This window comes from Culex quinquefasciatus, chromosome 2, assembly GCF_015732765.1.
Source record: "Culex quinquefasciatus strain JHB chromosome 2, VPISU_Cqui_1.0_pri_paternal, whole genome shotgun sequence".
NCBI classification, from domain to species: domain Eukaryota; kingdom Metazoa; phylum Arthropoda; class Insecta; order Diptera; family Culicidae; genus Culex; species Culex quinquefasciatus.
This window is the reverse complement of record NC_051862.1, coordinates 210,237,030-210,262,625: the sequence shown is the minus strand read 5'-3', so window position 1 is coordinate 210,262,625 and position 25,596 is coordinate 210,237,030. Positions and strand designations below refer to the sequence as shown.

The following is a 25,596-nucleotide window of genomic DNA, read 5'->3' as shown; positions in this document are numbered from 1 at the left end:
GGGGAAGAAGACCACTACTCTTGAAAACATTCCCTGCGAGAAAGCACGTTTCACGCGAGGACCGGCTCTCCAAAAGTGGCCAGGGCGGCCAGAATCGCCACTCGCATACATAAAAAGGCCTCACGGACGGCGCGGCGTAGCATAAGAGGGGCCATGCATGAGAAATTTTTGCCATGCTCTTCGGCCTTTTATCGGTATCGGATTCCGCGTCTCACTCCCAAGCTCCCCCCGCTCGAGTTGGACCTCGTGGATCTTCAAAACCAGATCTTGGACCGCGCCACGCCACGACATGCCATACAAGATCGGTGGCGGCGGCGTCGGCCCTTCTTCGCGCAGCATCCCTCGGTGTTCAGGTGCTGGCCCACCATGGAGGACGAGGAGGAAGATCAGGTTTTTGCGCAGCTTCTCGCTTGCTCTTATGGGGTTTTGGGCTGAAGCAATCGGACGCTTCAAGGGAGTCGAAGAGGGACGCAACTTTTAGGTAACAAGTTTCGCGGATGATTCAGCGGGCCGAAATGTTGGTGAGATTCCTCGGGAGGGAGAAAGGTATTGTATTTGTGTGGTAATTGATTGATTGAGAAGTAGTTGAGTCTTGGTAGATCATCCAGAACTTCACAGTGCTTTAGGGTTTTTGAACTCAATTTGTTTTAAAAAATTTGCCAAAAAAAAAAAAACAGTCAGAAGTACTTCTTGATAAGAACTTTATAATTGTTTTTAAGATTAAAGTTAAATACATTTTGCACCCAAATAGTTCATATTGATGCAGTTTAGTCTACTGAAGCTCACCAAACTAAAATTTCTACCAGACACTGGTTGTACAAACTCTCGGTTGATCCAATATCCTGGCACCTGCCACCGACAGCGCCAGTTACCCGATCGCACGAGTGAATGGAGACCCCCCGAAGATCGCGCGTGTGTGTGCTAGTGCGAATTCGAGTTTTTTGTTATGTTCCTTTTCTACGGCTCTCCGCGCGGGTCGCCCCCGGGGAGACCCCTTTAACCCCCAGAACCCGCTACCCCCCAACCTCCGCACCACCCAAAAACAAAAAAAAATCAAGTTTCGACGCCGCCACGCCGGCCGCGAGGAAAGCGTTTTCGTTAAGTTTGGAATTGTAACGAGTTAACGTTGTCTCACTCACCCTCTCTCTCTCTCTCTCTCTCTTGTTTCAGGTTCAAAATTTTAGGACTTCAACGACTTTTTTGCGCACGAACCTGCGAGGACACGACTGTTGAAGACTGTTGCGCGGTCAGTCAGTGTGTTTCGGGCGGTGCTGAGCGACGACCTGACCGGTGGTGTTCCAGAGTATGGATTTCGTTGCCGGGGATTGCTGCCCGGGCTGGTTCGCTGTGGACGGTCGCCAGAGTTATGGTGAGGCGCGGTAGTGATAAAGAATTACTTTTTGCCTGCATCGCGCGAAGAATGCCCACTGGAAAATGCCGTAATAGTTAGTGTTTGATAAGGTGGAAAGTGAAGAGAAACAAGTGAGGCAACGAAGAAGTGGAATAAAGCTGGAGGATTGAAGAGGAAGATGAGCGAGTAGCTATTTGGATAGGCGAAGGCTGAAGGTGATAAGAGCTAGTGCGCGCGCGGTGAAGTTACAAAGAATGTGATGATCGAATGTGGAAACGAAGCGAAGATGTGGTATTTCAATCTAGCGTTTTAAGTGCCTCCCGAACGTCGACGACTAGTTAGAGTTATCTTGTAGCGAGTGTGTGTGTTTGTTCGTCTACGACTCACCACGAAGAAAGCACCCCAGTGAAATCTATATCTAAGGAAAAAAGAAGCATTTGTCGTCCCCTTGGAAAGTTAAGTAATTAACGTGCCGCGACCCAGCTTAGCCCGAGCGACAAGAACGTCGTCGTCCCCAACACATTCCTCTCTCAATCCCACACGCAGCATTCCCGTAGTCATGTCAACAAATAGTAATAACCTGAAGCTATCTGGAAATATTATCAGTCTGACAAGTAACAAACAGCCAATACTACAACAGAAATCCAAACTAAAACAACCGCCGCCACCGATAGCGGCCAGTTCATCCACCACCAACGGACAGCAGTCCAGCAACGGCACTTCGACAGGTACGACTGTCGGCGGCCAACCGTCGTCCGCGCTGAACGGTGGAACCAAACCACCAGTTCAGTCGCAACAGCAGCAAGTTCTGCAGCAGCAGAAACAGGCCCAACAGGCGGCATCCCACATTCCGCCACGCTATCAACCGCCCCCGCAACCTCCGGGAGGCATCCTCAAGCACCACATCATCCGTAACGGCGGCATCCCACCTCTGGCGAGATCGTCAACAGTTCCTAGCATTATCTACCCGACCGACCTCAACACCGGTCACCACCACCTCAAATTCCCCCCGGAAATCCCAAAATCATCCGGACTCTACCTCCCGGAAAACCTCAAACACCAGCTCAACCCCTCGAGGCTCGCCGTCCCACGGTCCCATCTCCGCTTCTCAAACCAACACCAACAACTCGCCCCCAACAACCACCAACAACCATCCCATCACCTCCCACCACCCCCACCACACCTTCGTCTAAGCTCCGAATCCTCGTCCGAGGACCAAACCACCACCAGCTCAACGCGATCCCTACAGCAACACCTCCAACAACAACAACAACAACAACAACACCCAAAACAACCAACCCAACCCTCCCCGCAACCCCAGTCCCAGGGTCACATCCAGCAAACGACGGCCATCGTCCATCACCATCAACCGCCGAGCCAACAAGCGCCACCAATCCCGACGTCCGTCGCCAACAACAACAACAACAATCAGCAACACCCAAATCATCATCAACACCAGCAGCAGCAACAGCAGGAGATGCTCAAGTTTGTCCGGAAGGCCGAGTCGGAGACGTCGTCCACGCCGACCTCGTCGAGCGGGGGCGGCGGCCGGATATCGTCGATCGAGCAGAATCGACACTTTCAGGTAGGTTCTTAACCCATTGTTTAGGGGTACCCGACTTTTTGGGCCTTGTTTTTCTAAAGTGATCGGGGCCAGATATTTTTTTAATAAAGGAAAAATATGACAAATAACGCAGAAAAAAATGTTTTGAAAGGCTGAAAATTAAGTTAGTTGAATATTACATCACTTTAAAAATCCTCAAGTTCCTCAGCATCCTCAGTTTTTGATGTAAAAATTACATATTTTTTGAAACAAAAGTTGTCACCATTCCCAGATGTTTCAAAACCTCTTTGGAAATTTTAAATGTTAAAATAGTAGTTTATGCAACAAGTTGCAAAAAGAAAATTTTTTCAGCACGAGTGCTAATCAAGTTTTGCATTTTTTGCTATTCCGAAACATTTTTTGCTATTCCGAAACATTTTTTGCTATTCCGAAAAACACCCATTGAGTGAAATTTTAAGTCAAACTTTCATGTATTTTGTCAATAAATCGTTTAAATTAAAAAAATGTTGAAAAGTGTTACTTTTCGAAACAAGTGCTGAAGAGTTCATTTTTTCAGTACCCATTTCATTGCTGAAAAGTTGAACTTTTCAGCATTTATTTGGAAAGGAATGCTATTCGATTCTGTTATTTTTGGTACAGAAAATTAGGCTATTTCGTCGTTAAAGAATGACAGGAAAAGTAAGTAGTTTCACGACGGAATTGCAAAAAGATCTTTTTTTGACATCCCTACAAACTTGCACACAAACTTAGTTGCATGCTTATTTTTTATAAATATTAATTTCAATTTAACATAAATGCAGTGATTTTTCAATCAAATAAGACTATTGCAAATATTTAAAAAAAATTAGGTGTTTTTGACTTTGGCCACCAGGGGCGCCGACTCTGGGGGGGCACGGTACTTTTTGCCCCCCTTAAAATTGGGCAGGGGGGGCAGCCCATACATTGTGCCCCCCCCCAGAAATTTTAGAAGAAAAATATTCTTATTTTAAATATTACAAAAAAAAATCACAGAAATAATTGAAAATAATACCTAAAACTGAATTGGAATTGGATAGAATTCTTGTAAGCGAATCTGTAAAATAGTTCAAAAACATTTGTTGTTTTTTAAATCGACAACGTTTCATCTATACTACTGCGCTCTCTTATGCTAACTAGGTAGGAAAACCAGCAAACTTAGTATACAAGAGCAAACTTACGCAAACTCTTGTCAAAACAATCATCAAGTTTTCAGACGCAACATTCTGCGATTTGCCATTGTAGATCAGGATTTAGCGAAAATGAACTGAAACACTTTTCAAAATGGTCATTTGATGACAGCTTTACATTTAAAAAATGCTGATAAATTCGATATTTTTTGAGTAATTTTAGGTATTTTTTTCTTGATTTCTTTTTAAAAATTGCTTTTTGGTCGTAAATTCTTAAATTCTTAAGTTATTCTTAAATTCTTAAATTCTTAAATTCTTAAATTCTTAAATTCTTAAATTCTTAAATTCTTAAATTCTTAAATTCTTAAATTCTTAAATTCTTAAATTCTTAAATTCTTAAATTCTTAAATTCTTAAATTCTTAAATTCTTAAATTCTTAAATTCTTAAATTCTTAAATTCTTAAATTCTTAAATTCTTAAATTCTTAAATTCTTAAATTCTTAAATTCTTAAATTCTTAAATTCTTAAATTCTTAAATTCTTAAATTCTTAAATTCTTAAATTCTTAAATTCTTAAATTCTTAAATTCTTAAATTCTTAAATTCTTAAATTCTTAAATTCTTAAATTCTTAAATTCTTAAATTCTTAAATTCTTAAATTCTTAAATTCTTAAATTCTTAAATTCTTAAATTCTTAAATTCTTAAATTCTTAAATTCTTAAATTCTTAAATTCTTAAATTCTTAAATTCTTAAATTCTTAAATTCTTAAATTCTTAAATTCTTAAATTCTTAAATTCTTAAATTCTTAAATTCTTAAATTCTTAAATTCTTAAATTCTTAAATTCTTAAATTCTTAAATTCTTAAATTCTTAAATTCTTAAATTCTTAAATTCTTAAATTCTTAAATTCTTAAATTCTTAAATTCTTAAATTCTTAAATTCTTAAATTCTTAAATTCTTAAATTCTTAAATTCTTAAATTCTTAAATTCTTAAATTCTTAAATTCTTAAATTCTTAAATTCTTAAATTCTTAAATTCTTAAATTCTTAAATTCTTAAATTCTTAAATTCTTAAATTCTTAAATTCTTAAATTCTTAAATTCTTAAATTCTTAAATTCTTAAATTCTTAAATTCTTAAATTCTTAAATTCTTAAATTCTTAAATTCTTAAATTCTTAAATTCTTAAATTCTTAAATTCTTAAATTCTTAAATTCTTAAATTCTTAAATTCTTAAATTCTTAAATTCTTAAATTCTTAAATTCTTAAATTCTTAAATTCTTAAATTCTTAAATTCTTAAATTCTTAAATTCTTAAATTCTTAAATTCTTAAATTCTTAAATTCTTAAATTCTTAAATTCTTAAATTCTTAAATTCTTAAATTCTTAAATTCTTAAATTCTTAAATTCTTAAATTCTTAAATTCTTAAATTCTTAAATTCTTAAATTCCTAAATTCTGAACAAATAAATTGATGTTTAATTTTCGATTTTTTTAAACATTGTTTTTTTTTTGTAATTTCCAAATTTCTGATTTTTTGAATTTCTGAATTTCAACTTTTGATTTCTTAACATTTTTAAGCCATGAGTTTTTTTTAACCCTAGGGTTTTTAAAACTTTTTTTAAATTTTGGAATATTTATGTTTTTCTGCTATTTTTTTCTAAATTGCAGATTTGAAAAAAAAATTGTTTTTTTATTTGCATTTTCCAATTTCTAAAGTTCTAAATTTTTGCTTTTTACTTTTGTTTTCATTTTTAGAATATTTGTGTTGTTGAATTTTAAATACCTGATAATTTTTATTATTTACTGTTACTTCTGGAAAATAAGTGAGAATATGCCAATTAGAAACCAAACATATAAAAAGTTCCCCCAATAAACATTCTCAATCACGTTTTACTAAATTATCTTTTTCAAAAAAAAAAAAATGGATTCCGGATGAAAAAAACTCTTATCACATCGTAATATTCAAATTGGTAAAATTCGTGATATACAATAAACTTAAACATCAAATCGCCACTCTCACCTAACGATTTTGGAAAACAACCGTGCCCCCCCCAACATTTTGGACTAGTCGGCGCCTCTGTTGGCCACCTTATACATACAAAAACTTAAAAAAATTGAAGTGGCTTAATTTTTTTAACATTTTGGGAAAACAATGTTTTAGACACAACAAACTTGTTTGAATACATTTTGAACAACACAATTATTTTTGAATAAATAAAAAACAAAACGTTCAAAATAAATGTTCCCAATTATAATTTTATTTCTAAGGGTCAAATAAATAAACCAAAATCCCATGATAATTTCACATTTACGTTAAACTGAACGCTAACGCAAATTATTTTTTGCTGCTCTCCCTACCCTTAAAAGTATTTAAAAATCATGGAGCATAAAAAAATGAGCCTAAACAGGAAAAAAGGTAGCTACCTAAAAGGAAAGCAAAAACTAACAAATTTGATTCATCGAAAAAAAAAAATATTTTTATGTTTGTTCACTTTGGAAAGAAAGCCAAACAAGTCCTCACAAAACTACTTAATTCAACCAAATGATTTTAAAAATATTTTTCTCTGTTTAAATGATGAAAAACCCAAAAAATATTTGAAAATGTTTTTTAAACTTATAATTTTTTTTAAACGGGCTCAAATCTGCTCAAAAAATGTAACAAATAATAATTCTTTTTAAATAACTCCATACACCGCTTATTTTTAATAAATGCAGAAACTCAAAGAAATTATTTTATCAAACCCTATTTGTTATAAATTAGTGCTCAAATTAAAAAAAAATGCACAGCTCCCAGGATTTTTTTTACAAAAAACTAATTACTGTTAAACTAATTGTTTTTGTTCATGTTAAAACGACTGAGAACATTCATTAACGGATAAATGATTAGGTTGGTAAGGGTGCAAAAAACTAAGAAAAATAAATAAACAAATTCTTATAAATAATTCAACAATCTGGTTATGTTGAAAAAAAAAAACTAAAATTCATAATAAATATTTAAAAAACATTTCTTTCAAAAACTGCTTGTGTTTGAAAATAATTAAAAAAAACTCAAATATATTTTAAAGCAGTTTTCTCAACCGGTGAGGAATTCCTCCCTGGGGGAGAATTTGACAATTTTTGAAGAGGAATGTATAATTAATCGAATTTATTTAAACTAGTATGCAAAAAAATGAAATTTTATCTGATATTCTCTTTGTAAATTTCACCTTATCAAACACTAACATGTTTGTAAATAAATTTGAATGATAGTTTTTTTTTATTTTATCTGTTTTTATCAAGTTTCAGTTGAGTTTACGGCATTTTTTCAATTATTTTTTTATTGTTTTACGTTTACTTTTGTAAGTTATAACATGGTTTCATACATGAGTGCTTCTTCAAATATTTGTTTGAAAAAATTCTCGATATATCTGATTTCGAAAAGAGTACGAGATGTTCTTTGAGTTTTAGAGGAAGATTATTAACAAATTGATTTACTTCTTATGGAGTTGAACATTCATAATTTTTGTATGAATATCAAATATTAGAAGAAATGCTTGTTTCAGCATTCTTTCAAACTAGAATGTTTCGTTTTGCAAAATTTTCATTCATTTTATTGAGGCATTTTAAATTAGTCAAGGGGGAATGGAACGAAAAAGGTTGAAAAACACTGTTTTAATGCCATTTAGTTTAAAAAAAGCTGATCACGCTCAAAAGAATGTCAAAATTCACAGAATTAAATTAGAATCATCTTTCAAATAATCCACTGCAACTGATAATTTTTGAAAGAATGTAAAAACTCACGAACATAATTGAACTCATTATAATTTTTTTAACTACTTATCTCTTCTTCACAGTTCGCACCCGTTATCGAAAAACGGTGTTTTTATCGGCAATAACTGACGGTAACCCAATTACAGTAACTTTTTTTAATTAACATATTATAAAAAACATCTCAGACATTCAATTTACCGAAAACATTTGCATAATAATTTAGGAAGTTTAAATTTAATAGTGCCGACTCGGTCCTAACCAGTCCTAAAAGGACCTAATAAAAGAAATTTTAGAAAAAATATAAGTACTCAAAAATTTTCACAGGTGAATTTAATTTGTTTAATAATAAATCATAATTTGAATTATGGGTATCAAACGACGCGTAAGTTGAAATGACTTGTTTGATAATTCTTAGAGTTCAAAATTAGGAAATTTTTACAATTCGCAGTTGCAAATCCTTTCTCCACGACCAAAGTCATTTCCCAAAATCGAGAACAAGCGTTTAAAAAATCGGTACCTTGAACGCGGCTCTGTTCGAGGTTCCCAATTTCAAGAACGCTTGTTCACGATTTTGGTTTCTGATTTTTATTCGTGCCCTCTGGTAGTGACGCAAAGGTCCTTAAATCTGAAGCAGTCTAACGTGTGTCACCTGGGTTCAGTCTACGAAGCACATGTGTCCGCTCACCGACCACCATCGCCTGCGAGTCAAGTGTGAGTTTCGCGCGCGGCGCAAAAAAAAGCGAGTTTTGTGGCCGCGCGGGCATCTTTCACTCACGAGTGGAGTTAAAGCCGCGGGTGTGAATGACCACCCGGACCCGGTTTGACCGGCGGCGGCAGCCGTCGAGTGTGTGGTCATTGATCAGCCGGCCTGGTAACGAAGGTGAAAGTTTTTGACCTTATTCTCCCTGTCTCACTCGCACTCGTCGTCGCGGTGTGGGATTTCGCGATAGGCCCCGCGCTGATTTGTTGGTGATTTTGTTTGTTTTGGTTAAAATTTTGGATCGTTGAGCGCACGTGCATGAGTGGGAAAATTTCACTTTTCATGTTTTTAACGGCTTTTTTGGTTGAACCGGATTTGGATGCGTGGTCATTCGTGGATGCCGGTTTTGAAAACTGACGGCAAACGGTCGAAAACACTGAAACAAAACGTTACATTCAATTAATGCGCCCAAACTAATTCTTCCAACAAAACAATTAAACTTGTTATGATCCCATGACGTCACGACCTCTTTTTCATTCGAATTACCAACAACATGATCGTTTTATGTTGTAACTCTTATTTTTACATTTTTGAACCGCCAGTTCGCGTGTGTGAGTTTACTTTACGTTTGGTTGGACGACGTGTACAGACACGAAAATGAAAAGTGAACCCTTTGAAGATCTGGCAATGGTCGTTGCAATGGAGTTGGGTCCAACAACACTAGGAAAATGCAAAATGTTCAATTTATATGTTTATTTAACAGCAATTTTAGCTATTTATCGTCCAGAACTGTTTGCCACTAATATAAGTAATACTAAGTAAGGAAATATACCCTTTCTAATCAAACACCTATCTTCGTCATATGGAGAGTTTGATACTATTTGGGCTATAAACTTACCAGCAACAGCACCGCCTCGAGTTAGCACGCAAATTTATGTCATTTACTGGCCAAAAAGATCAAATTTCTAATCTAATCTAATCTAATCTAATCAGACCCTAGCGCAGCCAATCTTTCGAAGGGATCCTGGAGAGTGCCTTAGGTTAGATGACGCCTAGCACTCTTCTTGTCATTTATTAACATTTGTAGTGCGCCATTGCATCGGAATGCATTGAAACATCACAAGCTTTAAAGCGGCCAGGCCTACTGCGTAAAGCCGTATCGCAGAGATGACTCGTAATTGGGTTGAGTTTGAGCACTGAGTGTTCGAACAACAACACAATTCAGAATCGACAGGGGAGGAAGAAGCGTGGGGACACACCACCTCACGCTCCGAGATGTTTGGTTGTATTCGTTGGGAGCACCATGCTAAAAAGGTTTGGTACTCCGGGACCCTCTGGGATGGGACATTGTATTTCCACGAATGCCCTGGACACTACTTGCCGGCGTTATAGCGCCACAACTCGCTCTCTACTGGCCAAAAAGATCAAATTTAAGGCATAATTTCTATTTTGCGAGACCATTATGCTCATCATTTTGGTGGCACACACATCCACACGCAAGATCAGAGGTTAACTGCTTAACGAAAGTCGCCATCAATATCTTTTCTCTTGCGCTAACGATTTCAAAGCGCTTAAGATATAAAATTGCTTCCAAATACCGGAAAAATGTTCTTTTGACCATTACTTAGTCATTCACTTGGAAAATAATCCCGAAAAATGTAAATAACTAGCAAGCACCATCAAAAAAACAAACGCGCTTAGTCTTTTGACGTTTCAATTTTGAATATCCATTCCAATCGAAGCCTGAAGAAAACCGAGCGAGGAGCAAAAGCAAATAAAGAACAAAGGGAGGACATCAACACCACCAACATGCTCGTGCAGCGTCTGTTAGAGTAAGCAAGTGCTGCCGGGAAACTTTCGCTATTAATGTTACTTTTCGTGAGTGTTCGCTCAAAATTTCATCATTTTTGGCAGCACTAAGCAGACCCAAAAGAGCGCTGGAAGAAAAAAGAACTGAGCTGAAAATAGAAAAATGGGAGTTGCACAATGCATTCTCGTTGGATTAGAATACATTTTGGAAATATTTTTTTCAAATGCTTGTAAAAGGAATAGCATAACTTTTAATAAAAGTGAAAATAAACAAAAATGTTCACAAAAAGTTGCTCTACTCGTTGGTGTACTTGGTTTTAGTGAATTTCGAGGAACAATCCAGATTATCCAGCATCATTCAAACACGACCGCTTATTAGGCTTAAAATGGGCATGTTTCTCCTAGTATAGCTCATGTGGCAGAATGTGGTTTTTAAAACTAAACTTATGAATTGGCTACCTAATTCAGAAACCTATTGATTTCTAAAATATAACAATATACTACAGTCGACTCTCTGGTTGTCAATATCCAAGGGACCGTCGAGGAAGAGAATCATCAGTTTACAGAACGATGCAAAATGAAGACTCGATTGAAAATATTTTTTCTTGATACCCAGCTATGGGAGAGAATCATGGCAACGTCCATCAAACAAAAACAAACTAATGTCAAACACCCTTCAAAGCTTCGTTTCGCCAAGAAAAATGTCTATGCAAGCCATGAGGAAGTGAAATTATTGACAACCGGAAGAGATTTTTAAAGCAAACAGAATCCAAGGGACCGTCGAGGAAGAGATCCTTCAAGCAAAGGAAAATATCGAGGAATGAAGATAATTAAAGCATGCAGATTGAAGGGACTGAAGAATTCATCGATAGATGGAGAATTATTGATATCGAGAAGATCGACAGCCAGAGAGTCGACTGTAATTGCGATTTTGGCTAAATCAAATATTTCTCGAATAACGCTTTTATGTAATAACTCCAAGTTGTTTTTCTTAACTCTCCATATTAAACCAGAATATTGGAAAGCTTTGGGAATTCTGCATCTTGTAGGAAATTTTCCACAGATTTTTTGAAGAACTTTGTCATGTTTTAGTAGATGAGTTTCAGTTTCAGTTAAGAAAAAGAACAATTTAAAAAAATTAAATTATATGCGGAGGAAAATTTGTTCCCGTTCATGACATTGAGAACCACGACGAGATGCTCAATTTCTTGGTACGTTTTTCAAAGCGTACCATGGAATTTTAACACTTTGTTGTCATAAACGCTTTTCACGATGTTTGGAAATGTTTGTTTTCCGTGTAGTATTTTTTGCAAAAAACAACGCAACCATAGTCAAAATAGGAGATCGTCTGGTGTTAGTTTTTCAGCAATAATATGTTGATGGCAAAATTTGAGCGAAATGAACGCAGGTTAAGTTATCGATCTGGGATTTGAGGTTTGAGGCTACGTATAAAAATCCGCAAAACAATTCCGAGTTTTCATTTGAAAGTCAAATTACTGCCCCTGATCGCATTTTTTTAAGTACTCTAATGTTTCGGCCAAATTGTTCGATGCAAAAATTTCATAAAATGGGCAGTTAGTCAATGTCATTCGACGCGGAAATTTGTGCCACAAAAGTGGAATTTGGCCTTCCATACACCGATTCCGCAAGCCGCCCAAAAAAACTCAGAAACTTCAATAACCGACGTTCTACGCATTTTACAGGAAAAACCATCGCCAAAACAATCAACGGTCGAAATTTTTCTCACCAAGGTCCAACGCAGCCGCAGAAATGAAACAATTAAAAGATCTCGCACAGAAAGGCAAAATTGTTGTTTGGAGTTATAATTACCACGGTGACCGCAAAAAAACTCCACAGAAACAACCACAACGCACACCAATTAAGGCAGGGGGGGGGGGGGGGGGTAATTTCATCGACTTTGCGCTGAAAAGTTTGTAATTGTCTTCCGAACTGGAACTGCGCCGAAAGTGAGCAAATCACTGCAGTCAATGTCTACGCTGGTGTGCGTTGGGAATAATCTACATTCTTCAACTTTTCTCTTTTTTTTTCCTGCTGGAGTTTAACCTCAAATGAGCTTAAAGATTCGAAATTGGAGAAGAAATGATTGCATCTTTTTTTTGTTCGAAGTGGGCGCCATAATTAAGGGTACAGCTACCCCTCCGAGTGCCATCATCATTATCATCATCATTTTGAAGGGGAGTGATGTATCGAGTGGGCCCTTGAAGGGCAGCAATTCTTTGGTTTTATTTTGAAAACTTGTTTTGACGAAATTCCTCTTCGAGGATGAATTGCATGGGGAAAATGTGTAAATTTTGCCATAATTGCCTCGTGAGTGCAAATTTTCAATCATGAAGGTACCTTCAAGATGGCAGAAATGCAACAATTGAGCTTGAAATGGAATTGAAAAGTGAGAAAATGATGCCATTATATTAGCATTACAGATGAATTTGATCTAAATTTGATCTTCTTATTGCTTGATATCAACAAAAATCTGAAAATTGTTCAAATAAAGTGATAATTTAAAGTTGCCAAAGATGAACGACCTTTCGCGCTGAACCTGATCCTTTCTCAGGCCCGATTTTCCCCACTCACATCGACAAGCGTTAAAAATCTCAATCGGAAATTTGACACCTCAAGCGAACCACTCAACCCACGCCGAAAAAAAAGTGCAGCTCCGTTCAACCAGAACCAGAAACCCGATAGCCGGGGGCCACTATTTTTAGCAACAAGTCACACACACACTTGTGAAAAAGTCGCCGGTCCGAGACCGTTGAATGCACTTCCGATGCCATGGTTGGCACTGAACCGTGACTGCAAAAATTCGAGAGACCGCACAACAAAAACAAGCCCTTGGACCCCTGGTCTGGCCTGGCCTGGGTGGGACCCTGAAACTTCATCGAAAATATGGCTTCTCCGCACTGTGGGGCGGCCGGCTATTCGAAAAGCCATTCATTGCGACGACGATGAATGAAAGTACACACTCACAAAGTGGTGAATAAAGAGGTACAGCGGCGGGGACAAACAAATAAATTTTTAAAAAAGTGGCCGTCATTGTACTCGCAGGCATATACAAATGTTTCTGTTGGCAAGTAAAATGGTAACAGACGATGATAAATTTTCTCGACTGCGCAGACTCGCCGACTGGTTGTTGGTGTCTCTGTTGTTTGGGTGGGGTGACAGACAGTGAAACAGAGAAAAACGACAGACGGATTTGGACGGATAGACAGAAATCCTACGAATCTGCGAAATTGCGCATGGGCACGGACGCCAGATGGCACGCCCATTTGTCATATTTTGAACATGGAAGGAAACACTCACTGTTGAAAAAACGAGATTAATTCAGAAATTTTCGTCATCAGACCACTTAAATTTCAGTTCCTTAAGTTTTGTTTGTCTCCTTAAGAAATCCGCAATAATTAGGCAGATATTATTTCATTATATCAATTACTCTGAAATTTATTTGAAAAAGGCAAAACATACAACTTTCTTGAATATTTTGACTTTTATTGCCAGCAGGGAAACCACACCAATTATGTTATATTTTTGCACACATACAGGTTTATAATTCAAATAGCTTTATTTAGTTTTAAATTGTTTTGAAAGCTGATCAAAATTTTATGATAAGTGATAATGAGATATCCGTCATACATATTTTAAAAGTTTCTGAAATAAGCAAACGACAGCAAAATAACTGCCTTGTGCAACAGATAGAAAGCTTTATTTAATGGGGTTTTGCATCGTTTTTGAATTGATTATTTTTAAACTTTGAAATTCCAACAAAGTTTTATTATGTTCAAAACCTTTTATAAATGGAAAAAAGTTGAAAAGACTTCAAACTGAAATTACGAGCCATGGGTTCAACATTTTAATGAAAAAAGTGTTGTAAAATGCATTACACATCTGTCCGGTTGTTTTGCCATCATTAGTTACCAAAATATCTAAGTATTGACGAAAATTTTATTTTATGCGAAAAATAAAATTTTTGCGATGCTGTACATTGGAATTTCATAAAAATTCAAAACATTTTTTAACAAGCCCAGGCATGCTTAATATGATAATCAATGGAGAAAATGTATTATAGCTTGTTTTAAGTTAATTAGACTTCTATTTTCATGGAAATTTTGATTTTTTTTGGAAAAATCTTTTTTTGCTCCCTGATTTTTCAGACCAATTTTGAAGGAGGTGCGACATAAACTTTGAAAATTATTTGCAACTGCCTTAAGAATAATTGAAAAATTGGTAGAAATCTAAATTTCGTATATAATTTTTTTTCCTCATTTATTATTTAAAATTGAATTTGGAATCGAAAAGTACAGATTTTTTGATAAAGTGCCCCATTTTCAAGATAAATCCACCGAATGTTTGATTTCAGCGAAATATTTCCAGTTACTTATTTTCAAAATAGTGACCATAAGTGACCATTTCTATTTTTTTAAAGCTCAAAAAATATTTTATAAAACTGTCTAAGATACATTGAAGATTGAACCTCTCGTTGCTGAGATTCTGCGGCCCTCCAATTTCTATGGTTTGATTCTCAATGATAAAAAATGAAACATCCGTAAAATTTTCCGATTTTCTAATCTAATCTAATCTAATCTAAGAATGTTTGGTACTCCGACATTGTATTTCCACGAATGCCCTGGACACTATTTGCCGTGGTTATAGCGCCACAACTCGCTCTCTGTAACAGTATTCCTAATTCCAGTCCAAGCTTACCAAGTCGTCATAGCCTAGAGGTTAGCATTTTTGCCTACCAATCCAAAGGACGGAGGATCGAACCCCGCCTCAAGCGACTTTGATTTTTCGTTCATATTCATCATTTAAAATTCTGTGTACTTAACTTTCTCGTTGGGAGCAGATGGGAATCGAACCCTAAAACATTCGCTTACAAAGCGAACACCGTATCCAGTCAGCCACGGCCGTTCCCCCGTAAAATTTCCCGATTTTTTGAAACAATTATTTGGAATTTTGGAAATTTGGAATCAAGACTAACTTCAAATGGACCAAAAAATCAATGTAACGCCTATTTGGAATGTTTCCAAAATTTAAGAATTGTGATTTTTGAAAGTTTTTAGAAGAAATTTTTATTTGAGTGAAAATAATTTTTGACTTCAGTTTTTAATGTACAATAAAATTTCTAATCGAAAAGTAGTTTTCAGATTTTTGATGAAATGCACAGTTTTTAAGACTTAGTCGCAGAGTTTAATTTTAATTGAAAAATTCTAGTTTTCCGATTTTTTAAGTGTCTATGATAGTCCATTCCTAAAAATATTTTTTTCGAAAGGTCGATGAAATTTTCAATGAAATTGGCTAAGATACATTAAAGGTTGGACCTTTAGTTGCTTAAATACAGTGAATTAAAGAAAAGAAACAATAGCATAGCATAGCATAGCATTGGTGTCTACCCGTAGCTGCTACTTCGTTATTGACCAGGACCCCCAAACATTGCTCCGTGGACCACAGATGAAAAGTAGGAACCAATCATCACCCCTTCGCAATTTTCAAAGGTCCCTATCGTGCTGATCAATACCGACGCCGGCCACGACCAGTGGTAAGACACGGGGAAGTGGATGGGAATGTTAGCCGATACTTGAGTGATGGGACCGCCAAATCGACTGCGTCTCCGACAAAGTATCACATGAGTTTTGAGGGATTAGTAAGATGGGTATGAGGTCAGGATTCACTGTGGTAGGTGATGCGACCATGAGCAATTTGTTTATGGGTTGAAATTTTAAAAATCTTAGGCAGCCGGCTGCGGAAAGATACCTATCTAGGGATTTAAATATAGTATTAATTCGACCGCGATTCTCCAGAAATTCTCCGTCGGCGTGCCTTCCGATCAACGGTGATGTAGGAAGGGCTACATTCATTAAAATTATTTTATATCATAAGCCTTAAAACATATCCGTCGACGTGCCTTCCGATCCTCGATGATATGGAAAGGACTTAATCCAGCAATACGACTTGCTTGTCTCAAAAACAAAAATCGGATCGTTTCTATCGAAAACTATATAAAGAGAACAAAAATAAAATTCATCGGCCAACGAACGCGCGAACAAAAATAAATGAAAAAAGAAGAAGAAGAAATCCAATCACCCCATGTACACAAATAGCGACACAAAAGAGACGGAAAATAACACGAAAAAAAAACAGGACTGCGCGTCCACACAGGCACCGCACTACTGATGCCATTATTTAATTATAATGACCAATCACCCCATGCACTCGAACAGCGACATAAGAGAGACGGAAAATAACACGAAAAAACAGGACTGCGCGTCCACACAGGCACCGCACTACTGATGCCATTATTTAATTATAATGACCAATCACCCCATGCACTCGAACAGCGACATAAGAGAGACGGAAAATAACACGAAAAAACAGGACTGCGCGTCCACACAGGCACCTCACTACTGATGCCATTATTTAATTATAATGACCAATCACCCCATGCACTCGAACAGCGACATAAAAGAGACGGAAAATAGCACGAAAAAACAGGACTGCGCGTCCACACAGGCACCGCACTACTGATGCCATTATTTAATTATAATGACCAATCACCCCATGCACTCGAACAGCGACATAAAAGAGACGGAAAATAACACGAAAAAACAGGACTGCGCGTCCACACAGGCACCTCACTACTGATGCCATTATTTAATTATAATGACCAATCACCCCATGCACTCGAACAGCGACATAAAAGAGACGGAAAATAGCACGAAAAAACAGGACTGCGCGTCCACACAGGCACCGCACTACTGATGCCATTATTTAATTATAATGACCAATCACCCCATGCACTCGAACAGCGACATAAAAGAGACGGAAAATAGCACGAAAAAACAGGACTGCGCGTCCACACAGGCACCGCACTACTGATGCCATTATTTAATTATAATGACCAATCACCCCATGCACTCGAACAGCGACATAAAAGAGACGGAAAATAGCACGAAAAAACAGGACTGCGCGTCCACACAGGCACCTCACTACTCAATTAAAGAAAAGAAACAATATCACAGAAACTAATGGTCCTATTTTCAATGTTTAAAAATGAAACATTTGTGATCTTTTTTTTTTAAATATTTTTTAAATATTGGAATCAAGACTTACATTCTAAAAAGGCCTAAAATTCAATATTACGGTTTTTTTAAACAAAATGGTTTCAAAATGTTTAAAAAAATCTGGGAAAGTTTCTATTTGTTTCATAAATTATAACCTAGCGGAAAATTCCATTGGCGGTTTTGGTGGAGAATTGCTCCCTACCTTACAAAGGGCTTGGATGGGTCGTTAACTGGCTAATCGTTATAATGGAACATTTTAAAATTGATCAAATGAAACCGAAATGAAGTTTTTTGATGCCTCTTGTTGAGGTCCAACAATTGTTAAAAAATTGAGCATTTTATTTTTAATTTTGTATAGAAATTTGTTAGGAAAACCTTCTTTTTTGTATTTTGATTTTTTTTAAATTTTGATTTGATGTGAATTTTCAAACCAACAAATAGCTTTAAAACTAAAAATATTCTCAAAAACTTTTGTGAAGAAAGTCTGGTGCCATCTTGCTCAAAAGATACTGTGGCCTCAAATCTGGTCTAAACGGATTTTTTGCTCGAAAATCACATTTTTGACCAGTTTGGAGGACGCTGTATCTTTTGACAGGAGCAAGAAAGCACCATACTTTCTTAGGGAAAGTTTTAGAGAATGTCCTAAATTTTTACCCAAGTAACAAAAAGTTTCAAGATAGCTGCAGCATAGAAGTTTGGACCGCGGCAGGATAAAGTTCTCTTCAAAACTTCTTCAGGTGTTTAGAAGAATACGTACTTGAAAAGAGTTTTATCCTACCGCGGTCTTAACCACTATGCTGCAGCTATCTTCAAGAACTCTTGTAGAACTTTAGAGACTTTTTGCTACTTGAGAACGCTTCTGTGTTGGTTTGAAAAATTTAGTGGATAATAAAAAGGATACAAATGAAAATGTTAAAAAAGGTTTTCCCATACAAATTCCTCTGCAAAATTGAAATGCAATGCGCAAAGTGTGGACGCAACCAATCGCTCCCAAATTTCGGGGAGTCGTTTAGGGGTCTAACCGAAAAAAAACTTTGTTCTGAAAAATCGACCATCTCGAGCCTTGGGTAGAGCACCCAACCCTCATTTTCATCTAAAAATCATAGAAACTCAATAGAAATTAAGTCTAAATTAATATCTGTAGAAAAATCTGGATACAAAAATACAAATGATTTAAATTCATGTAAGTTTTTTTTACATTTGGATTTCCGAGTTGAATTAGTATCTTTTAATGGAAACTTCATGTTTAACCTAGAATAAACACACTTAAACTGACGTTGTGGGATATAAAATCAGCAAGTTTTTAAAGTTTGGAGCAGAGATATTGGTCAGTCTTAGTTAGTTCGCTCTTTCAAGTTTAACCATGACCGATTTAACCTTCGCATTGTTCGACACTAAATGTCAAAATTCCTCACGCAACTTCACGGACCCCGCCAGATGCCTAATGAATTCGCACCGCACAAAAGAACCCGGAAGATCTGAATCGGACACATTTAAGTAGAGCACCCGAAAAATTCACTAGGTCATGCCTACCTCCTCCCCGTCCCCTCGTTAAAACCCCCCGTCCATACTAAACACAAAAAAACAGACTTCTTATTGAGCAACTCCGTTCCCCATTCTGGTTCAATAAGCCCCATTATGTGTGCGCGGTGTGTGTAGCTTGGTTTTTTTTCTTCCTCTCGTGCTCACACTCATTCATTACCATTTCCACAGTTTTGACGAGGGGAGAGCTCCGTACCCAGAAGGTGAAGGAAGCGGGGCTCATTGGGTAAGCCCGGGCGCCCCTGCAAAGAACTCCGTTTCGCCTTATTACCGTCGCTGGAGTCCGCATTCAAATAACGTTCGCACTGCTGTTTAGAAGACGGGGTAAACTGTGGTCCTAAGTGAGGGGTCTCTGCTGTGGAGAATGACCATGAGAGATTACGCGCTAGGCGCAAGTAAACAAAAAAAAGTGGGATGGAACTTTTGGAAAGGGTCTAAACAATATGGACTGAATAGTGTTAGAGGAAAACAATTTTTCTTGTGAGGTTGTCAGAAATTTGAAGAGCTTTATTATGTTTTTAAGTTGAGCTTACAAGCTAATTAAAAATACTAAAAAAGGAATGATTAAATAATTTTTTTCCAAAAGCCCTTTCAAAATGTTACTTCCCTAAACGGTGCGCTCAAAATAATGGCCCTTGTTGTTAATCGTGCATTGCGTGAGTTTCGTTTTTCACGCATTAAAGTTCGGAACCACCTTCGAAGTCACTTTGTGGCCACTTCTTAGGGCGACCCTGAACGCAAACACAATAACAGTGCAGTTATTTCCCACCTCGGTGGGCATGTCGTCGGGCCCAAAACGCCGCTACCGCCATCAGCACCTAATGCCTAGTGTGCTTGTAAAGCTCTCGTTCAACGATAGTTGCTGTTTAGCCGGTTTTAAATTGCAGATTATTAAATCGACCGTTTCCGCTGGTTGAACAAAAAGGTGTGAATTTGTGTAACATTTTTTTTCGGCGGGAAAACCCACAAATCTCAGATTGGCCTAGAATTGGGGGCGTGTGTGTGGAAATTGGGTGCGATTTTCGCATTGTTGTGCGATTTGACGTGGTCATGTTGTGACATGAGATAATTGGTGTTTGCGAAGTCAATGGTTAGTCATGGGAGAGTGATCTGGGTTTTCAAATTTTCAAAGTATCCAATATGATTTGTTCTAGTCAAAAGATAGAAGGCTTAATTCAAATGCATAAAAAGAAGCAGAATTAAGATTCTCCTCCAACGCACCCTCATCATGCTTCACTTCTAGTTCATGTTGACGTCTGCGCCGCCACGCCATCATCATCATAATCATCACAGTGGAATTGGATGGGAGTTGATGTGAAAACGACTAGACAGATTGTGTTCCCTTCTGACTGTCTGCGTCTTCCAGCGGGGTCTGGCCATAATAGACAACGTCGTCGTCGACGACGACGTCTCCAGAAGATATGCCCGGATTTGAGGAGGAGTTATGGTTCATAAAACTTGATTAAATTTCAACACAGATTATACTGTATCCCTATATTTATTCCAAACGCAAACGCGCGCTGACTCAGGGCACCTTCTCCACCCTGGGCGACACCACCAGGTGAAACCCACTTGGTTGAGTCTGTTTTCCGCGTTGAACAAAAAAAGTCACAACTCCACCTACCCAAAAACGCCCCGCATGAAATTTGCGGGTTCGTCGTCTGATCTAAGCTAGGCCGATTGAAATCTCCTGATTCGAATGCTTTCCAAATGAAATCAAATTAATCTTTGAACCATTGCGAATCACATCCGGTAAGAAAAAAAAACACTGAAAAAAGTTGTTTTTGTAATCAACAGGCAATTTCAGGACAACGCACTCAACTTTTTCTCTCCGTGTACTGAATAATTTCTTTGTGCACACATGTACACGTACGCGCACGCAAATAATTCTGCGTGGTAGGTACTTTCGTGAGCTTGTGCGGGCAAATTTGCCCGGCGATACGCCTTTTTATTTAAATTGGGCCGCAATCCACGGCGAGGGGGAAGATCACGATCCGTGGGCCCACCCTGGTCGCGACGTCCTACGGTGGTGGAGGTCCCCCAAAATGTGCTCCGAGATCTGCGGGGCGCGCAGTTGGTGTCGACTGACATTACACGAGCCACACGTGCCCCCCTCGGGGGCTGTTTTGGCTGTTTGACCTTTGGCAGCGGGGGTGGGAGGGCGAAGGAATTTTGAAGCACTTAATGGCGCAAAATGGGATAAGATTGAAAGCTTTTTGCTGTGAGCAGGGCACAGTTTAGCAAGTTTAAAGAGCGTTTTTGCTAACGTTTGATGGTAATGGACGTATTATGGGGAAATGTTAAAGTAACAAAGAGAAAAATGGTTTGATTTCGTCACATATCTCAAGATGGACTGTAGATCTTTTCAGTTTTTAAAAGCTTTTGAATGTTTCTTAAAGATCCAAATCGATTTGCAAAATTACTTTGTTGAATAAAACGTTGTAAAGTTAGCTAGTTTAGCAAACATAAAAATAAAAAGACCTTTAAAATTTTCGATGCTAATTTCAAGTCAACTTAGAACCTCTGATCTTCAGATCAAATGTATAAGTTTTTAGAATTGAAAACTTAGTAACTCTAATGTTTCAAATGACATCTCAAACACTCAACATTGTTGGATCACTTTTATAATGTTTAATATAGTTGCACAAAATAATCAATTTTAGCTTCTAATTTTTAGATGTTTTAAATGATAATAAATGTGCACTTAAAAATAAGAGTACCAAATTCCTTTTTCCTTTCTTTATTGACACAGGGTGGCCACTCAAGTCGGGAAAAAGTCGGGAATTCGCCAAAATCCGCCAAAAATCGGGAAAAAGTCGGGAATTCGCCAAAATCCCCCAAAAATCGGGAAAAAGTCGGGAATTTATGATCTTTTGTCAAAAAGTCGGGAAAAGTCGGGAATTATAAGCATGCTTGATTGAAAATTATTTTTTTAACTCTTGAATAATTTTGTAATATTTTGTACAATTCTCAAATTGAATTACTCAATTCTGCTTAAATAACTTGCTTAAAATTTAAGGTTCTTTTCACTATTTCAATATATTTGAGTATGGAAAAGCTGTTTAAGACGTTCAAAATCTTAATCAATATTGGAGTCTTTGACACAGATCTTCATAATATTTTTCATGAATCATATGATCTCTATAAATTTTTGTTTATCATACAAGAGGTAAAGTTAATGAAAAACTAATATAAAAATAGAGCCTAATGGCCAGCTTAGAGTTATGATTCTATTTCATTTTGTCACATAGATTGAATATTTGAAAACAGATTCCAACTTGAGTTTGGCAATGGTTTTTTGGCAAATATTTTAAATTGTTTAACTAAATTCTTTAAATAATTAAATTATGTTTTTTTTTTACTGTTGCCATTAAACTTTTTTTGTGAGTATGGTTAAATAACTACTATACATAAAGCTTGATTTTCAGTTTTCGGAAAACTTAAATATCGAATAAAATCCAAAATTTAAAAACTTTTTTGAAAACATAAAGAAAATTTTGAAATTGCAAAAAAAAATAATCCAAGAAATTTAGAGTTATTGCAAAACTGTTTAAAAAAATGTCTCTTCAAACATTTTGCTTAAAATAAGTGGTAAAACATAAAATCATATCTAACTGAATGTTCATTGAAAAAAAAAGAACAGTTATATACTGACCACTAGATAAATTAACATTGTTTTAAATCAATATCAAACAATATCAAAAATTACAATATTAAAAAGGGAATTAGGCAATTTTTTTATGAATTTCTTGACATTTTTCTAAATTCTTTGAATGAATAATTTCTGCAATTATGTTTTAATCATTCTTTGATTTAAAATGATGATGAAGTTGATGAAGTTGAAGTGATCTTTAACTTTTTGTCATTTCCAGTTGAAACGAAGTATCAAAAACTATACTTTTGCCAATTTAAAAATTAACACGAATGTTATAAATATTGTTGAATTTTCGATAATTTTTTCAAAGACTAATTGTTTGTGTTTCTACTCGGAATCATAATAATGAAGTTTGTGAAGTTTTTTTTCAATTGTTTCTGTATTTTCAATGCCTATATTTCGATTATTTTTAGTTTCATTTAATTTTTTTTTCGGTGGTTAATATTGACTTTTCTTATAGAAAGTTTTTTGTTTGAAATCATTCTTTAGATAAAAAAATGCGTATTATTTGAGCACTCTGGAACAGTCTGGAAAAAGTCGGGAATTTAAAAATGGGATTTGAGTGGTCACCCTGTATTGAGTAATTGGGTTTTGTTATTACTAAAAAAGGAGAGGAGGCGAGATTCTCAGAATATTGGAATGACGTTTTTTTTTTAATTTCGGTGTATCCTTTTTAACTTTGATACAAGTTACAAAAAATATTTGGAAGTGTTGCCAATTTAAAAAAATAATCCTTGATTTTCGAAAACTTTGATTGGAATTTAATGTTAATACAGCTGAATTTACATCAAATCTTTTTCCTGGAAAATTTTAAAATTCAGTAAAAATATGCATGCTTTGATGTTCTAAATTCCAAGTATTTTATTCAACAATTTAAAAAAAAAAACAATTCACACCTATTTCAAACAGTCTTATTCAACCTACGTCCATTTCTTCTGACAGTTTGAAAAGTTAATCCGTTCGGATTTTCTCCACCTCCAAACTCTCACCCCACGGTGATGATTCATTCCACTCAGTACCGGGATTAGGCGGTTTTGTCTTATTTCATCACGTTTATAGTCTTCAGAACTGGATTTATTAACGAGTGGGAGCCCCTTGTTGTGACTGTTCCCGATTGGTTCTACCGAAACCATTTTATTGTGACTGGTTCGTCTGATTTAATCTACTCTTAAGCCGTGTCAATTCTGGACCCATTTTTCTCCCGAACTCACATGAAATTGAACTCACGCGAGCGCATCGAGCTTCACCCACTTTCGGAGCGCCCGACTCTTCCCACTTCCGGTGATGAGTTTGCTCAGGTTTTTAATCGCGTGTATTTACACACTGGCAGAAATGAAATGAAGATTCATTGTCGTAAACAAAGCATAATTCATTCACGGTCCAGCTACCAAACCGTGTTTCGTGCCGTGTTAACCGGCGTGTACACCATCATATGAGTCAAGGTGAAATGGCTGCAAAGCCGACATTAAGGGGCCCCATTAATGGGGCTGTAACTTTTTGAGTGTGTGCAATTTTGCTGCAAAACTATTACCTCGATGCTGCTGCAAACGGTCAAATGTGGGAACTTTTGCGAAGATTATCTGCTGTGGCATTCCAAGTATGTAATTCGATGCATTTTTTGCTGTGCCCAAGGCCAAAACTCGTCTTATTACCATAATAAACCAACAATTACCCGAACTTAATCCAAAAGGGATGTTCCACTTCATGATGCACATTTAAACATCTTCCACGCCCTAAAAATTTCAACCTTTCTCCTAAAGTCCCCCAAGCGAAATTCCGCAACAAAGTAAAGTGTTGCCGCGGAAACTTATTGAATTAACAAAAGAAAATGATTAATCGATAGCATTGCGGTTGTTCCCTGGTGTGGTGGTCACGGGGCTCGACCTCTTTCATAATCCAGGTTCAGCCGGGCGTGCGCGCAAAAAAGTCTGCGGTGAGTTTGCAACTCTTAACGGACTCTGGCGAACCGCGAATGGACATATCGTCGCCGTCGTGCTAACTTGTCGTACGTGCATTTTGGGGTCAAATTGAGTTAAGAACGCAATTTTGTGCATCTTACAATGCCACATCTTTTGACCTTTCAATCTCCCTGAAAATTGATGTAAGTGCGAGAAAAGGCCAAAGGGATTTCAGGTCAGGATGCGTTTGACGCACGTACAAGCTGTAAACATTTGTAATTATAACTCGGGACTCCAGCAACCAACTTCAACCAAACTTTGAGACAATGCATATAATGGTCAGCCAAACAAAACGTGTTTGTTATTGTTTACATTGCGTGCTCTCGTTTTTGTTTATTCAAGGTCAAACATTAAAACGCGTTTTTCTCGGAACCTCAAAATGGCGGGTGCCACAAGATAGCACGACGACGTCAACATGATGATTTTCCGTGTTGAGTAATGACGTTCGGAGCAACCGCCAGAAGGGGAAGAGACTTTTGTGGTGAAGTGACGTTGACGGGGTTGCCAACACTAATTATACAGGAGCGGGATCTGCAGAAAGATTGGTGCAACTGCCACTCGTTTTGTTTGTCCTGAATGAATGATTTGGATTTTTTTTTGCAAAATTTTAAATAAGGTGAAAAAAATGTTTTTTTTTTTCAAATTAAAAACAATAATAAATGTAAATAAAATAATTGATTATAAAGTGTTTTGATGTTTGCTGTCTTAGACATTGATAATAATTTCAAAACTTTCTACTTTTAATATATTCACTGAAAGGCCTTAATTTGATGAATAATAATGAGATTATTATATATATACTTTGGACAAGAAAATTATTAATTTATAAAGCATTTTACAGATTTTATTTTTTGACAAAGAACTTTGTCCTAAGGGCACTGTCTACGGGTGTCAATCCAAAAATTCGCGAAGCGAAAGTGTAACGAAATTGTGTAGTCTTTTAAATGCTTATATCTTCCACCCCATTCAAGCAATCTGTATGTTCTACCCACCAAACGAAAGGGGATGTTTTAAAGTACAAGTCGACTACCTCATAAAGTTGATAAAACTTTG

General features: G+C 36.7%; 1 protein-coding gene across 1 annotated transcript in view; it reads left to right on the top strand.

The window, feature by feature from the left end:
- LOC6033300 (coiled-coil domain-containing protein 85C) overlaps positions 1 to 25,596 on the top strand; it is a 96,245-nt gene that overhangs the window by 44,400 nt on the left and 26,249 nt on the right. Inside the window, 1 exon segment of the mRNA XM_038254896.1 lies at positions 1,171 to 2,936. Coding sequence (XP_038110824.1) covers positions 1,911 to 2,936 — 1,026 coding nt within the window. The 5' untranslated portion in view covers positions 1,171 to 1,910.